General features: G+C 41.5%; 1 protein-coding gene across 1 annotated transcript in view; it reads left to right on the top strand.

The window, feature by feature from the left end:
* The window catches only part of LOC103914081 (chromosome unknown open reading frame, human C14orf80), a gene marked incomplete at its 5' end in the record, with an annotated part of 77,330 nt that overhangs the window by 1,026 nt on the left and 63,667 nt on the right, over positions 1-12,637 (top strand). Inside the window, one exon of the mRNA XM_009320689.1 lies at positions 6,099-6,301. Coding sequence (XP_009318964.1) covers positions 6,099-6,301 — 203 coding nt within the window. The remainder of the gene's footprint in view (positions 1-6,098; positions 6,302-12,637) is intronic.

Genomic DNA, 12,637 nt, shown 5'->3' with positions numbered 1-12,637 from the left:
CAGCAGGAAATCAGCATGGTTCTGTGTTACTCACAGAACTGCTATTTTTCATTTGGCTATTTTTGCTTTTCTACTCATCCACAATCTGCTGTGTATGGTAAATCAATTTATTGGCTATCTCCTACAGCTTTGTGGAGGTGGTCCTGCACAAGTGCAGCCTCCTTGAGTCCTGGCTGCTCCCATACTAATGGCTTGTAGCATTTGGAGACAGGATTTCCATGCGTATGTGGCAGGCTGCTGGCTCTAGAGAGAGCAAACTCAGTCTCTTCTGGTAGATTGCAAGGTAGGAACTTGTGGTTCTGCTCAGAACTGCTGAGCTGATCTTGAAGAAACTTGTTTAGTCACAACTTGGTGATTAAAGCTGAATCTCAGGTTGGATAGCCGTACTGTTTTTCACGTTACGCTAATTACCTTTGCTTGGCCAAGTGACTGAGTTGTCTGCTGCAAACACAATCAATATTTTACTGCCTTTTTTCTCTGTCCCTGCTCTGGAGCACTTGTGGTCTTTCATGTATTTATTTCATGGAAATGAAGTAGAAGTCTTGGGCATAGGGACTAAATAACTTTCTCAGGTTTGCACAAGATCCTGAAACACAACAAAGAATTGAAACGGATTCCTCTAATCCATGTCTAGGGCTTTAGTCCATGGATCAGGCATTCCTTTCTTTGCTGTTTTTGTACAACCTCTTAATTATCTTAGCTAAAACAAGGAAAGCAGCAGTTGCCAGATCCCAGAGAAAGGCTGTGAACTACGAGGGTTACCGTGTGCACAGGCATAGGAACAGCTTTCTGGAAAAGAGAAGCTAGGGTCTTGTACCCTTTCTTTTTTTTAGGCTAAAAGTTATTTGCAAAGGAAACACTGAGCTTTGGCCTGTAGTGTGCGTGTGTTGTTGGGGTCACAGTGGTTGTTCTCACTACTCTACAGAGTGAGACCTGCATTTCAAGGACTGTGTTCCAGATGTTGGGCCGTTTGCAGTTGTGAGGTGCTAGAAGAAAGCAGTGCGTTGCAAGGACAGAATGCTCTTACAGACGTTGCCCATGGAAAAGGACAGATTTTTCTAGAAAATTTTTCCTTGATCTGGGAAGTCCTTTTTATCAAGTGACTTTCAAAGTTGCACCACAGTGTGTATTTCTGTTTCGAGTTAGTAGTTTTCATTAGTCAATTTTTGATCTGATCTTGTCATATAGGTGAATTCCAGAGGAGATTAAGATTTGCTTTGAATAAAAAGGCTACTAGTCATTCCCTTGTGATGGCTGTGATGTGATATTTTTTAGAAGAACTTTCTGCATCATGTTTTTAAATGGTTGATGTATTTTATTGCCTAGCTAGCAGAAAATAAAATATTTGAAAAATCACATATAAAAAAAATCCACACAGTTTGATGTTTTAAAAGGTAGGAACTATCGCGTTCTTTCAAAAAGAAGCCAGAAACCTCACTGAAGCCTGCCAGTCAGCGGTTATAAAATTCTGCAAATGGCTCTTTTGGTTTCTCATTTTGGAAGAATTTTTTCTTCACACAGTAAAAAACACTTACTGTAGACTTTGGTGGGAAGCCATTAATATGCTCCAGCCCCTTAAACATGTCAGAACAATGGGTCTCTCGACAGTGGAGTAAGAGTCAAAGTAAGCTGTGTAATAGTACTCCAGGCATAACCTTACTGATGAAGCCATGATTAGTGGTTTTATGCTGCTCTTTCTTCACAGAGGCTGAGAGCTGATAGACCTGGTTAACAACCTAACAACCACACCAGGTAGCAGTGCAATATGCATTTAGATAGTTGGAAGAAATGTTTCTTTTCTGGAGTCGCAATTCATTTTTTATAGTATGGGAAAGAGGTCTGGAGCTGCAGTATATTTTTGTTTGTTTGACAAATAAAGCAGAAAATGTTCTTCTGCAGCAGTAGTTTCCCATAATACCACTACCTATGCAGGTGTTTCTTGCCTGAGTGCATGAAGTAATGTATCTGTGTCTGTTCTTGTACTTGATTTATTCCTTTCCATCTTAGCCAGGCTAATGCATAACCCTTATTTGAATATCATGTTGTTAGTTCACTGAAAATACTCTGCAGGATTCATAAAACTATACTCAAGCTGTGCTCTTCCGCTTTAAGAGAGCTGAATCCTGAGGTTGTGGGACAGCTTGGTCTTACTTGCTGAACGTACTTTTATAAATAACGTGTATGCAGAAGGGGATTAGTTGGAAGGACTGTGTGGGTCTTTCTCTATAAATTGCCTAATTCTAATGAAATGCCGTAAGAAGATGTTGTCAAAGAGGGGGTGTTTGGGTGACTGGTGTTATCTGCTATCTGAGTGATGGGTTTTCCTCTCTTGGCTGCACATTATGGAAGAATCCATCTTGGTCTTGGGTACTTATATAGCCTCTACTGCCATTTATCTGAGCACTGTTTCCTTGTAAGCAGAGCACTGTACAGATGAGGAAAACTAAGTGACTTGTCTAATGTCATGGAAAGGCTCTTTGAGCCCTAGTTCCAGATGCATGCTTTGACCGCTCACCCGCAATTCCTGCCTGATACTCACTCCAGTTGTAGCCTCTCATGTGAGAGCAATGTGTTACAGAGGAAGAGATGAAATAGGGGGAGATAAAGGACCAGAGCAACACAGAAATTCAGGTGGTGAATTGCCTTGGTGGATCTGGTCCTGAGTGGTATATCAGAGCAGGGAAATGGTGATAAAGGAAAAAAACACCTGGCTTGCTCTCTATTCCTTCTTTTTGATATGTGATTTCTTGGGGAGTTCCCTGAACTGCAGATGGCAGCATGTGATGCTTGTTTGCTTTGAAAAAGGAGGAAAGTACGTACTGATCTTCCTTCCTTTTGGAGTATTTCTGCCTTTACCTGTTATGGCAGTTCCTTTCTTGACAAATGCACAAGGAAAAGGAAAGGGCAACATGAAAACCTAGCTCATGTGAGAATGTTCAAGAGTGATCAAAATAAAATCTCTAGTATCTGAGTGCTCCCCCTGTGCATGAGGGATTGGAATGCATATCTACAGCAAGATTTTTAGCAAACCATAGGCATTTCTGCCACCCTAGCATCATGAAGGGAAGCTGCTTGTTTTTACATTCACAGGTTCTGCAAAAAGAGAAAACGGAGTGATTCAGATGTTTGGGTTTCCTTTTTGTGTCTGTAATGCAGAAACAAACTAGGTTTAAAACCAGTTGTCCAGCTGTCATGTGTCTCTGCAGAAGCTCTGCTGCACAAAACTCTAGTCCTGCAAAAAATTAGTAGCTCTGCACCATCGTGTCACCTGCTTAATCATGCTCCTGATCTTGTCTGTTGTTCTTCAGTCATGGTTAATGTCTTTGTCAGCAATTCATTTGTAGCTTTCACATGGCCAATCATGTATTCCCGCTCCTACTGCTGAAGATGTGTAGTAATCCGTATAACAGTTTCAGCTGTGTATTTGGACTGAGGAGCACTCTGGAAGTAGGCATCTCCTTACGGACACGCACTCTCATTTCCCTAAATCCTAAAGTTGGTCAAACGGTGCAAACAATATACCTTCCTCTGGTTTGTCAAGGCGCAAAGGGCTTGGTGGCTCTTTATGACTACCAGCTCCTTCCAGCCTCAGCAGAGCTGTACAAATGTACTGTTCCTATAGGGTTACTAGCATAGGTCAGCTTATAGCTCCTACCTGCGTCTTGGCTTTGTATTACTTTTGGTGGATAAGACTCCTTTAGCATTTTGCAAATCAAGTTAAATCAACCACTCTTCACTGAGAGTCTCGTGTAATTAACGAGTTCCTTTTGAGAGCAACAGGATTTTTTTCTTGTTTTTTGTTCTGAAGTTGGTCATTATGTGGTTTTTGAGCTTCAGCAGTCGATGCCAGACAAAGAAAAACGATATGTGTCAATGCTAAGGGATGATTTTACCACAAGTGGCAAGGAGCAGGCAAATGAGTATGTGATGTGATGAACTGGTATGTTAATTAAGGACAGCAATGACAATCCCTGATCATGTGAGGTTTATGCTTCCTGTTATTTTTGTGTGTGTGTGTGTACCTTTTTTATGAAACCCGACGGAGATACTGAAGCATTACACTGGAAAAGGGCAGCAACTTTCTTCCTTACTTTGTAAGAATGCCTAAACTGGGTCAAACTGAAGGTTCTTCTAGCTCCATTCAGCTGTGGCAGCTGTCAAAAGTGGATGCCCAGGGGAAAGGAAAGAGCAAATGCAGAAGGATGCTTTCGGGGGGGTATTCTTTCAGCCTCCAATAATTTACATCTCAGACTTCCCAAACCAGAGAGAATATCTTTTTATTTCCTAAGCTTCCATGAACTCGTGTTCTGTAAATCCAGTTCCTCCTTAGTCTGTGTAGCTCTCAGTGTTCATAGTGTCCCATGGCCAGAAATTGCAGAGCTTTGCTGTATGTGTGAAGAACGCTTCTTTAACTTGTTTTGACTCACATGCTTGCTAACTTTGTTTGGTGGCTCACAGTTCTTGTATTGAATGTCGTGCAAACACATTATTCTCTATTCGCCCATTCCACAGCACTCGTGGTTTTAAAGCATTTTGTCATATCCATTCTCAGTCATCTTGGCCTACGTCGTCAGTTCTTACAATGAAGCTGTTCTGCACTTGTGATCGTACTTGTCCTTTCTCTTTGTTTTTTTCCAAGTGTTCCGTAGCCTTCTTGGGACTGAAGAAATAAAATAACACTCTGAATTTGAGATGTGGGGTCACAGTGGATATAGACAACAATATAATGTTGTTCCCTGTGTTCTGTTTAGTTTCCTTTCTAGGTTTCTCACAGTCAATTTGCTTTTGATGCATGTGAGAACCAAATGTGATATTGTCATGAAAAATCTTATCTAAGATTGTGTTCCTGAGTCCAGTGGTCAGCTCCAAGCCCATTGCTATGTCAGTAAAGTTAGGATTGTTTTTTTCCTTGTGTGCATCATTTTTTCTAAAAAATTTTTATCTGTCATTTTAAAGCTTAGGATCATTAGGTTCTGCAATCCTTCACGATCTGCCTGCATTCCTTACTACTGAGTAATATCACATGAGCACCAAATTTTCTGTCACTATCACACTGTCTGTGTGTCATTTTGAGTTGGTTGAACAGCAACTGTTTAGCACAGAGCCCTCATGTGAAACCACCATTTGTTCCTACCCTCTGGTTCTTGTCTGCTAGGCACTTGTCATTGATTCAAGGGCTTTCTCTCTCCCTCCACGACAGTGGCTTAGTTTTTTTGTGCTAGTTGAATCCCACTGGGAAGTCTAAATGTCCTACATTGGTTGAATCTTCCTTAGTCACTTGCTTGTTGTTGCCTTTGGAGAACTCCAGTGGCTTTTTGAGCAGGACTGCCTTTTACAACAACTGTTGGTTCTTCCTCGGTATGTATTGTTTACCATCGTGTCCCCTAACTATGTTCTTTATTATAGTTTTGGCTTAGTACAGAACTGAGGCTTACTGGTCAGAACCTTTTTTCTGTGTTTTCTAATTTTCTCTGTGTTTCCCCAGTATTTTACAGTTCTGTAGTGCTTGTCTTGTAGCTGTCAGGTAACATTTGCTGGCGTGAAGGAATACGGATCAGAGCATTCCTGAGAATTAAATAGTCCATGTGGTCTGGTATGCAGTGTGGTGTGCTGCATTATCTCTGCGTGCTCACTGGTGCTCAGAGATTTGCAGCAGGCTGTGAAACTCCTATCTCTCATTTCCAGTTTCATTCAGGAGTAAACTGACTCAGAGTGTTTACTAATTCATAGCATGCTTGGTGGCTCATAAAAAATGAATAGGTGAATTGGAGTCCTGTTATAGTGGGGATGGCTATTTACCTTTTTTGCCTTTGCTAATCTCCAAGAGGCCATTACTGGCCTTGATCTCAACTTTGAATTTCTTCTTTCCCCTTAGCGGTAGTTCCTGTAGATCAGAATGGGGCAGCATAAGGAGGGCTTTTACCCTTTACCTCCTGTCCTTTATCAGTTGTTGATAAAGACTAGTCTCCACTGTCCTCCACTAATCTTAGGCTCGATTAAAAATCTTGCTCTCAGAGGAGGCAGCAGTTTCTGGAACTGAATGGGTAAATGCATTGAGTAGTGCAGTGTGTTATTCTTAATTGTTTTCTTCTTTTCAGATAACCAAATTAGGTTTGTAAAATCAGCATTGTGGTACCATGGCTATGGCAGGCCAGAACTCTATCGGCTCCCCTCCGACGGCTCAGCGGGTAGTCGGGAGCTGCTGCTGGCATTTTCCTGGCTGCTGCACAGACTCAGCCTCTTGGAGCAGCTTTTGGCTCGGAACAGAGTAAAGACTGGGGATGAAACTTCCGTGTGCATGGTGAGCATGTTTGTGTCCTTCTACCTTATCTGTCCATAAGTAACGTTCTGTGACAGCAACCGTGCTATCACTAGTGTGTAATGTGTGGTATCTTGGTACAAATAAATGCCTTATTCCAGCTTTAAAAAAAACTTAAAGTGGCCAGCACCTGTAACCTGTTTTCCCTCCCGTCTCTAAACTTTGTGTGCAGGTGATCTGGGTTCCTTCTCTTTCTCAAACTCCCACCCCTGCCTGAATTCCCTGATTTTTGTTTCCAGTATAGGTGAGACCAGTGTGGAGGAGGGCAAGTAAGTGAATCCTAGAATAGTTGGGGTTGGAAGGCACCTTTAAAGGTCATCCAGTCCAACCCCCCTGCAATGAGCAGGGACATCTTCAACTAGATCAGGTTGCTCAGAGCCCTGTCCAAGCTGACCTTGAATGTTCCCAGGCATGGGGCATCTACCATCTCTCTGGGCAACCTGTGTCAGTGCTTTACCACCCTCAGCGTAAAAAATTTCCTCCCTATATCTGGTCTGAATCTGCCCTCTTTTAGTTTAAAACCATTACCCCTTGTCCTATTGCTACAGGCCCTGCTAAAAGGTTTGTCCCCGTCGTTCTCATAAGCCCCCTTTAAGTATTGAAAGGCTACAATAAGGTTTCCCCAAAGCCTTCTCTTCTCCAGGCTGAACAACCCCAACTCTCTCAGCCTTTCTTCATAGGAGAGGTGTTCCATCCCCCTGATCATTTTCGTGGCCCTCTTCTGGACCCGCTCCAACAGGTCCATGTCTTTCTTATGCTGAGGGCTCCAGAGCTGGACACCGCACTCCAGGTGGGGTCTCACCAGAGCAGAGTAGAGGGGCAGAATCACCTCCCTCGACCTGCTGGCCACGCTTCTTTGGATGCAGCCCAGGATACAATCGGCCTTCTGGGCTGCGAGCACACATTGCTGGCTCATGTCCAGCTTTTTACCCACCAGTACCCCCAGGTCCTTCTTGGCAGGGCTGCTCTCAATCCCTTCATCCCCCAGCCTGTCTTGATACTGGGGGTTGCCCCAACCCAGGTGCAGGACCTTGCACTTGGCCTTGTTAAACCTCATGAGGTTCACATGGGCCCACTTTTTGAGCTTGTCCAGGTCCCTCTGGATGGCAGTGTCTGGTCCCTCTGAATGTCTTTGATCTCTGTGCTTCTGAGTTTTGTGCTTCCAGACTATAGCATGGGTGGTTCTACAGTGTAGGCAAACAGGTTAGCTGTGAATGCTGGGTATGTTGACACTGGGTAGCGCAAGTAATCCTAACGCAAATAGTACCTTTGAAAAACATCAGGATCACAAATGGCAGCTACTGCTCTTGGGGTAACTAATGGCCTTGTAGCCTCCTTAAGAGAACAGTGGGGTATATTGTTGTGTTTCCATCAAGAAAAAGATGTTAGCACATAGAAAGCCTGCTCTGAAATAAGGTAAGGATAGCTGTGTGTCTGCTTTAGCTGCAATATATACATGTGATCAAAAAAAACCAACCCAAAAACCGAGGGGAAAAAACCCCACAAAACCACAGTAGTCTAATAATGTTCGGTAATAGTGCTTTTAAAATCCATTCCTTGCATTTAAGACCGCATGCACATGTTACTGTATAGACAATTGCTCTGGAGCATAGAGTGAGAAGCTCAGGAGAGAAGATGATGCGTTTTCCATGTTTATATCTTGTTTGTTGCAAATAAAGTGTCCTTGCTCTTTAACACAACAGATAACATAGGCTGAATTTGAACTGATTAGTGCAATGCGTTAGTGTGGCCGAGGCCTCTCTAGATGGTTGTGAGTTTGTTCAGTCATCTGGGTCGGACATTAATTGCTGGTCAGTCTGGTTCAAAATGACAGGCTCACAGAATTGTCTCATATGTTGGCAAAGGACTTTGTAGGTCAGAAACCCTACCTGCTGATATCTTGTGATGTCTAAGACCTTGTGGTCTTCATGATCCCATATACGTGCTCCCCTAGACTGTAGGCTGCTGGGTTTTCTAGAATCTTTTTAGGGGTCAGCAAAGCAGGAAAGCGAGTTTGGAAAGCTACGATATAGATACATTGTCTTCAGAAGGAGAACACTTGTACAAATGGAAAACAGTTCAAAGGGAAGAGTCACCTCTAACATTATTATTAACAGTATTTTGAGGAAACCCACTGCTCGTGCTACACTACGATTGTTTGCTGCACAGAAGAGGGAGCATGAGAGTCTGTGCTTCGTGCACTGGGTGTGAGTGGTGGTGCCCTCCGGAGATGCGAAGGGTACCTTAAGACTTTAGGAAAAACACACTTTTTACTTTAAACTTCTCTTATCTTTTTCTTGTGTGGTAGCAGATTATTTTTTGTGTCCTTAATTTCTATTACAAGAGAGCGATGAGTGAAATGTAGCAGAGACATGAATTCAGGAAATGGGGCAGCATCTATGTTATTTTCTCTGAAGGTCCTAAGTTTTACATTTTCCAAAAAGTGATGAAAGAACTATGGTAATACAACGTTATGTCTTACGGCCACACAGAGGCACACTGACAAATTTATTGCTGTGCCTTTCACTGCAATTCTAACCTGCTCTACCTGTGTTTCTTGAAATGCATGGAATACATATTTCATGGTTTTATCCCATAACTGTCCGAAACAGTGTTTGGAAAGGTTTACAAGTCTGGAAAATTTTTTTCAAGAGGCCAGAAAAACAATTTTATAAACTGGGAGTTGGAGTTAGCATGTGTATGCAAACCTCATTGCATTAATGGCAACATTTCTTGTATGGTGTTCATCTAGAAAGTTTTCATGCTCCAATAAAAAGAATGTTCATGGGGAAAAAATGATAGAACGTAGCAGAGAATGTATAAATAGTGTGTTTTGTGATTCTGCATCACAAGAAAGTTAAGCAGAATTGTGAGGGACAGGTCTGGTCTTTTATTTGATCAACGAGGCTTTACAAAACGCATAAATTCAACCAGTAAGACCCAACCAAATGAAGATCTAGGAATGCACAGTTAAGGAGGTAATGGTGAGTGTGAAGGAGAAGGTAGGTGGGTCACACACCATTTTGATCAGTAAGTCAGTTCCTTGTAAACTGCTTATGAAAGCCTGTTGTTTGTTGCATAGAAGTATGATAGTTTTGTTATTGTTATATATTGTTATTTGATAGCTATTATTATTTTATGGGGTACCTTCCTGTGGCAAAGTCTACTCATCAGTCAGACAGCGTTCAACAATATAGCCCCTAAAATCATGGTAAGAAAGGAAGAAGGTGAGGTTGTCAGTTTGATACCTGACATCCTGTGAGTTAAAGTACAACTTGAACAATTGAAGTGCTGGAATTTTGACTCTGGGAATGTTAAATACCAGGCATTTGTGATACTTAAGCAAAGTGTTGGAAGATGTGTAACAGATTGTAAAGGCGTTGCTAAACATGCCAGAAATGTAGTCTCTGCAGTCATAACTCTCTTCCATTTAAGTAAATTGAAGGAAAAAGGTAAAACAAGAAAGAAAAAAAAAAAGCTTTGCTAGAGAAAGATCTGTCTCAAAAAAGAAGAAAAGGAAATGCTCTTTAAAACAACTGAAATTCTCAGCTGAGAAGGAGCTTGAAAAATCTTCTACCGCATGGAGTCTTTTTTTTAAATGATTATAAACAATTGAAAATTTTTTCCTGAAATGAAAATGTTGCAACATAAAAAGCCATGAAATAATATTTGGTTGGGTGCATTGCTGAGATCTCTGCCAAAATCAGCAAAGCACGAAAGCCAGTACTTACTGGCAAAGCACATCAGTTGGTCTACTAGTGAGAATAAATGTGAAGAAAATCCTTACCCTTTGTCTTCATCTAAAAAAATGGAGTCTCAAGAACTGTAGGCATAGTTGTAGTTCAAACAGATACTCATGTGGTTTGCTTTTAAAGTTTTGACTGAAAAGTGGACAGGATCTGTTGCATGAAGAAGAGAGAATGCAGCTAATCCCTAAATTTAAGGGTGCAATCGTGTTCTGACTATTCTTTCAGCCCAAGTTTGAAACAAAGCCTACAGCCTGCTAAATTGCTGATAATATGCCAAATACCCAACATATCAAGAGCCAATTAAATTAATGCCTTTCATTTCAGACTGCCACTCTCTGGCCTTTTCTTCTTTGCAGTTCCTTAGCAACACAGTTTTCTTCCCCTGCAAATTGAACACTTCCATCAGCTCTAAAGGATTTCAGGCCGGTTATTTATAGAGGGACAGGGGTATCCATGATTGATAATCTCAAGATCCTGAGCTGGGGAGGGCTTACACAAGCTCACTTTTACACCTTCATAATCAAATGTTAAATGATTCCTAAAATTATAAACTAGACAGTGGTGAAAGCATGATGAAAGGCTTAAGGTGGTAGGAGATAGTGCTTAATGTGGCTAATGTAATTAAAAAAATAATCTTGAGGTAGTTGTTGGTAAGGACAGGTATGGTTAGTAGCCTAGGATGGTTGTATGGGTTGACTGCTTTTGTGTGTTAGGTAAGAAAATCCTTCAGGGCACCTTGTCTCATGTAGCCTCCAGCTCATTTTTTTTGGAAGGACAGTGCTGCACTCTCTCCTGAGCCAGAGTACCATGTGCCTGCTGCGGGATGCCTCAGCGAGCAGGACTGAAGGAACCACAGCCTGTCTTCCACCCACAGCTGTCTTCCAGTATGTGAAGTTTATAAACTGAGGGGGTTGACAATTAGAAGAGCTGACTGGAGCCTGTGTTGCTGCGCAGTAGGAACAGTAGAGGGAAGAGGGTTATTGATGGTGCTTGTCAAACTCCAGTACCTGGCTGCTGTAGTGCAAGTCTGTTCCCTGAATTTACTGTGCTGATCTGTCAGCAGGTTGGTGACTCCAGAGGCAGTAAGTCAAAGTTCAAACCTTGCATTGGTCAATGACTTAAAAAAAAAAAAAAAAACCAACACTAATTCTATTAGATCTGTAAAGACTTAAGTACAATCTGAATTGGAGGTTCACATAGATTTACTGAAGTGTCTACTTGGGAATTCTCCCTTGTTATTGCCTTAAAGCACTAGGCAATTAATTGACGGACATTGTCTTCAAAGACTTTTTACACCCCTTCTGGATTTCTATCTCAAATATGCACTGCCATGATGTCAGTCTTAACATCTTTTGTTGCTTTGATCATTTACGTGTGGATTATTCTCAAGTGCCATTCATTGATTCGTATTTACACATGAAAATATTAGAGTACAAAACACATCTGAAAACTGGTGGGTGAAATGCTGTCCTTCACTGAACCTGTACGGCAGACCTGGAGAGTTCTTATATTCTCTCTCTGAGAAGCAGATAATTGTTTGACGTAAACCTGCCTTTTTAGCACATTCACTATTTGACTAAATTATTTTTTGCCTCGCTTTTTAAATTCCAGTGGTATCACCACAGCTTTCTCCAAATCTAAGATGGTTTGTGCAGATAATAGCAGTACTCTGTGAGTATGTATTCCTTCTGTTTCCAGGGAGGAATACTGCCTGTACTGGTATTATTTCTACAGCTGAAATTAATCTATGTGTGCCCCATAATTTAATTATGTGTGGAGGCTGTTGAGTTTTTTAGATGGGGGTAGTGATGTTATCCCTCATTATCACCAGGATATGTTGTACAAACACTGGTTCTTGGTTCCACTAATTCCCTCTGCCTGCCGCTTGCCCTCTGAGTGAAATTGGATGCCCCTCCGCTTTTGTGAATTTATAGTAATCAACAAATAGAGCTATTACGGCTATTATAGTTGGAATTCATGCGTGTGTCTCTAGCATGCCAAAGTGAACTCAGTTTAATTACTTCGGGTGGGGAAAAATGAAGCTAAACATGCCTTCTGACTCTTAGGTTTGCAATTTGATTAATCTTTCTTTTGTCACGGTCTAGTTTGGCTCACTGGATATTTCCAATATAGTGTAAGGCTTATGCTTGGTCTAATCTTGTTGTTGAAATGCCTTTCTCTTATAGAAATCTTGACTGTCACCGCTGTTCCATAAACCATGTTATTAGAGGAAAGTGTTAACGTAGCAGCCAAGCTTGATGTTCCCCCAGCAGAAAACTAGGAAAGCTTTGGCACTAGTGTCACTAAATATAAATTTCCTGGGTTTTTTCCCCCTCTTCACCTATTCCAGTGGGGGTGGAGGAGGGAATTTTATTAACCTATTGATTCTGACTCAGAAGAATAATTACTTTCCAGATCTTTATGGGCTATATTAGTCTGTCAGCTTTCATTTTTTGATTTCCCTCTCTTATTCCCTGTGCTTACACTTCTATTCTCTTTGTCCTCCTGTCTTCCTAGTAACTCTCACCATTTATCTTTTTGCCCTTTTTTGCTGCTATTGTTGCCATAT

This window comes from Pygoscelis adeliae, unplaced genomic scaffold (assembly GCF_000699105.1).
Source record: "Pygoscelis adeliae isolate BGI_AS28 unplaced genomic scaffold, ASM69910v1 Scaffold402, whole genome shotgun sequence".
NCBI lineage: Eukaryota > Metazoa > Chordata > Aves > Sphenisciformes > Spheniscidae > Pygoscelis > Pygoscelis adeliae.
The sequence above is the reverse complement of the archived record's forward strand: the minus strand, read 5'-3'. Positions and strand labels throughout refer to the sequence as shown.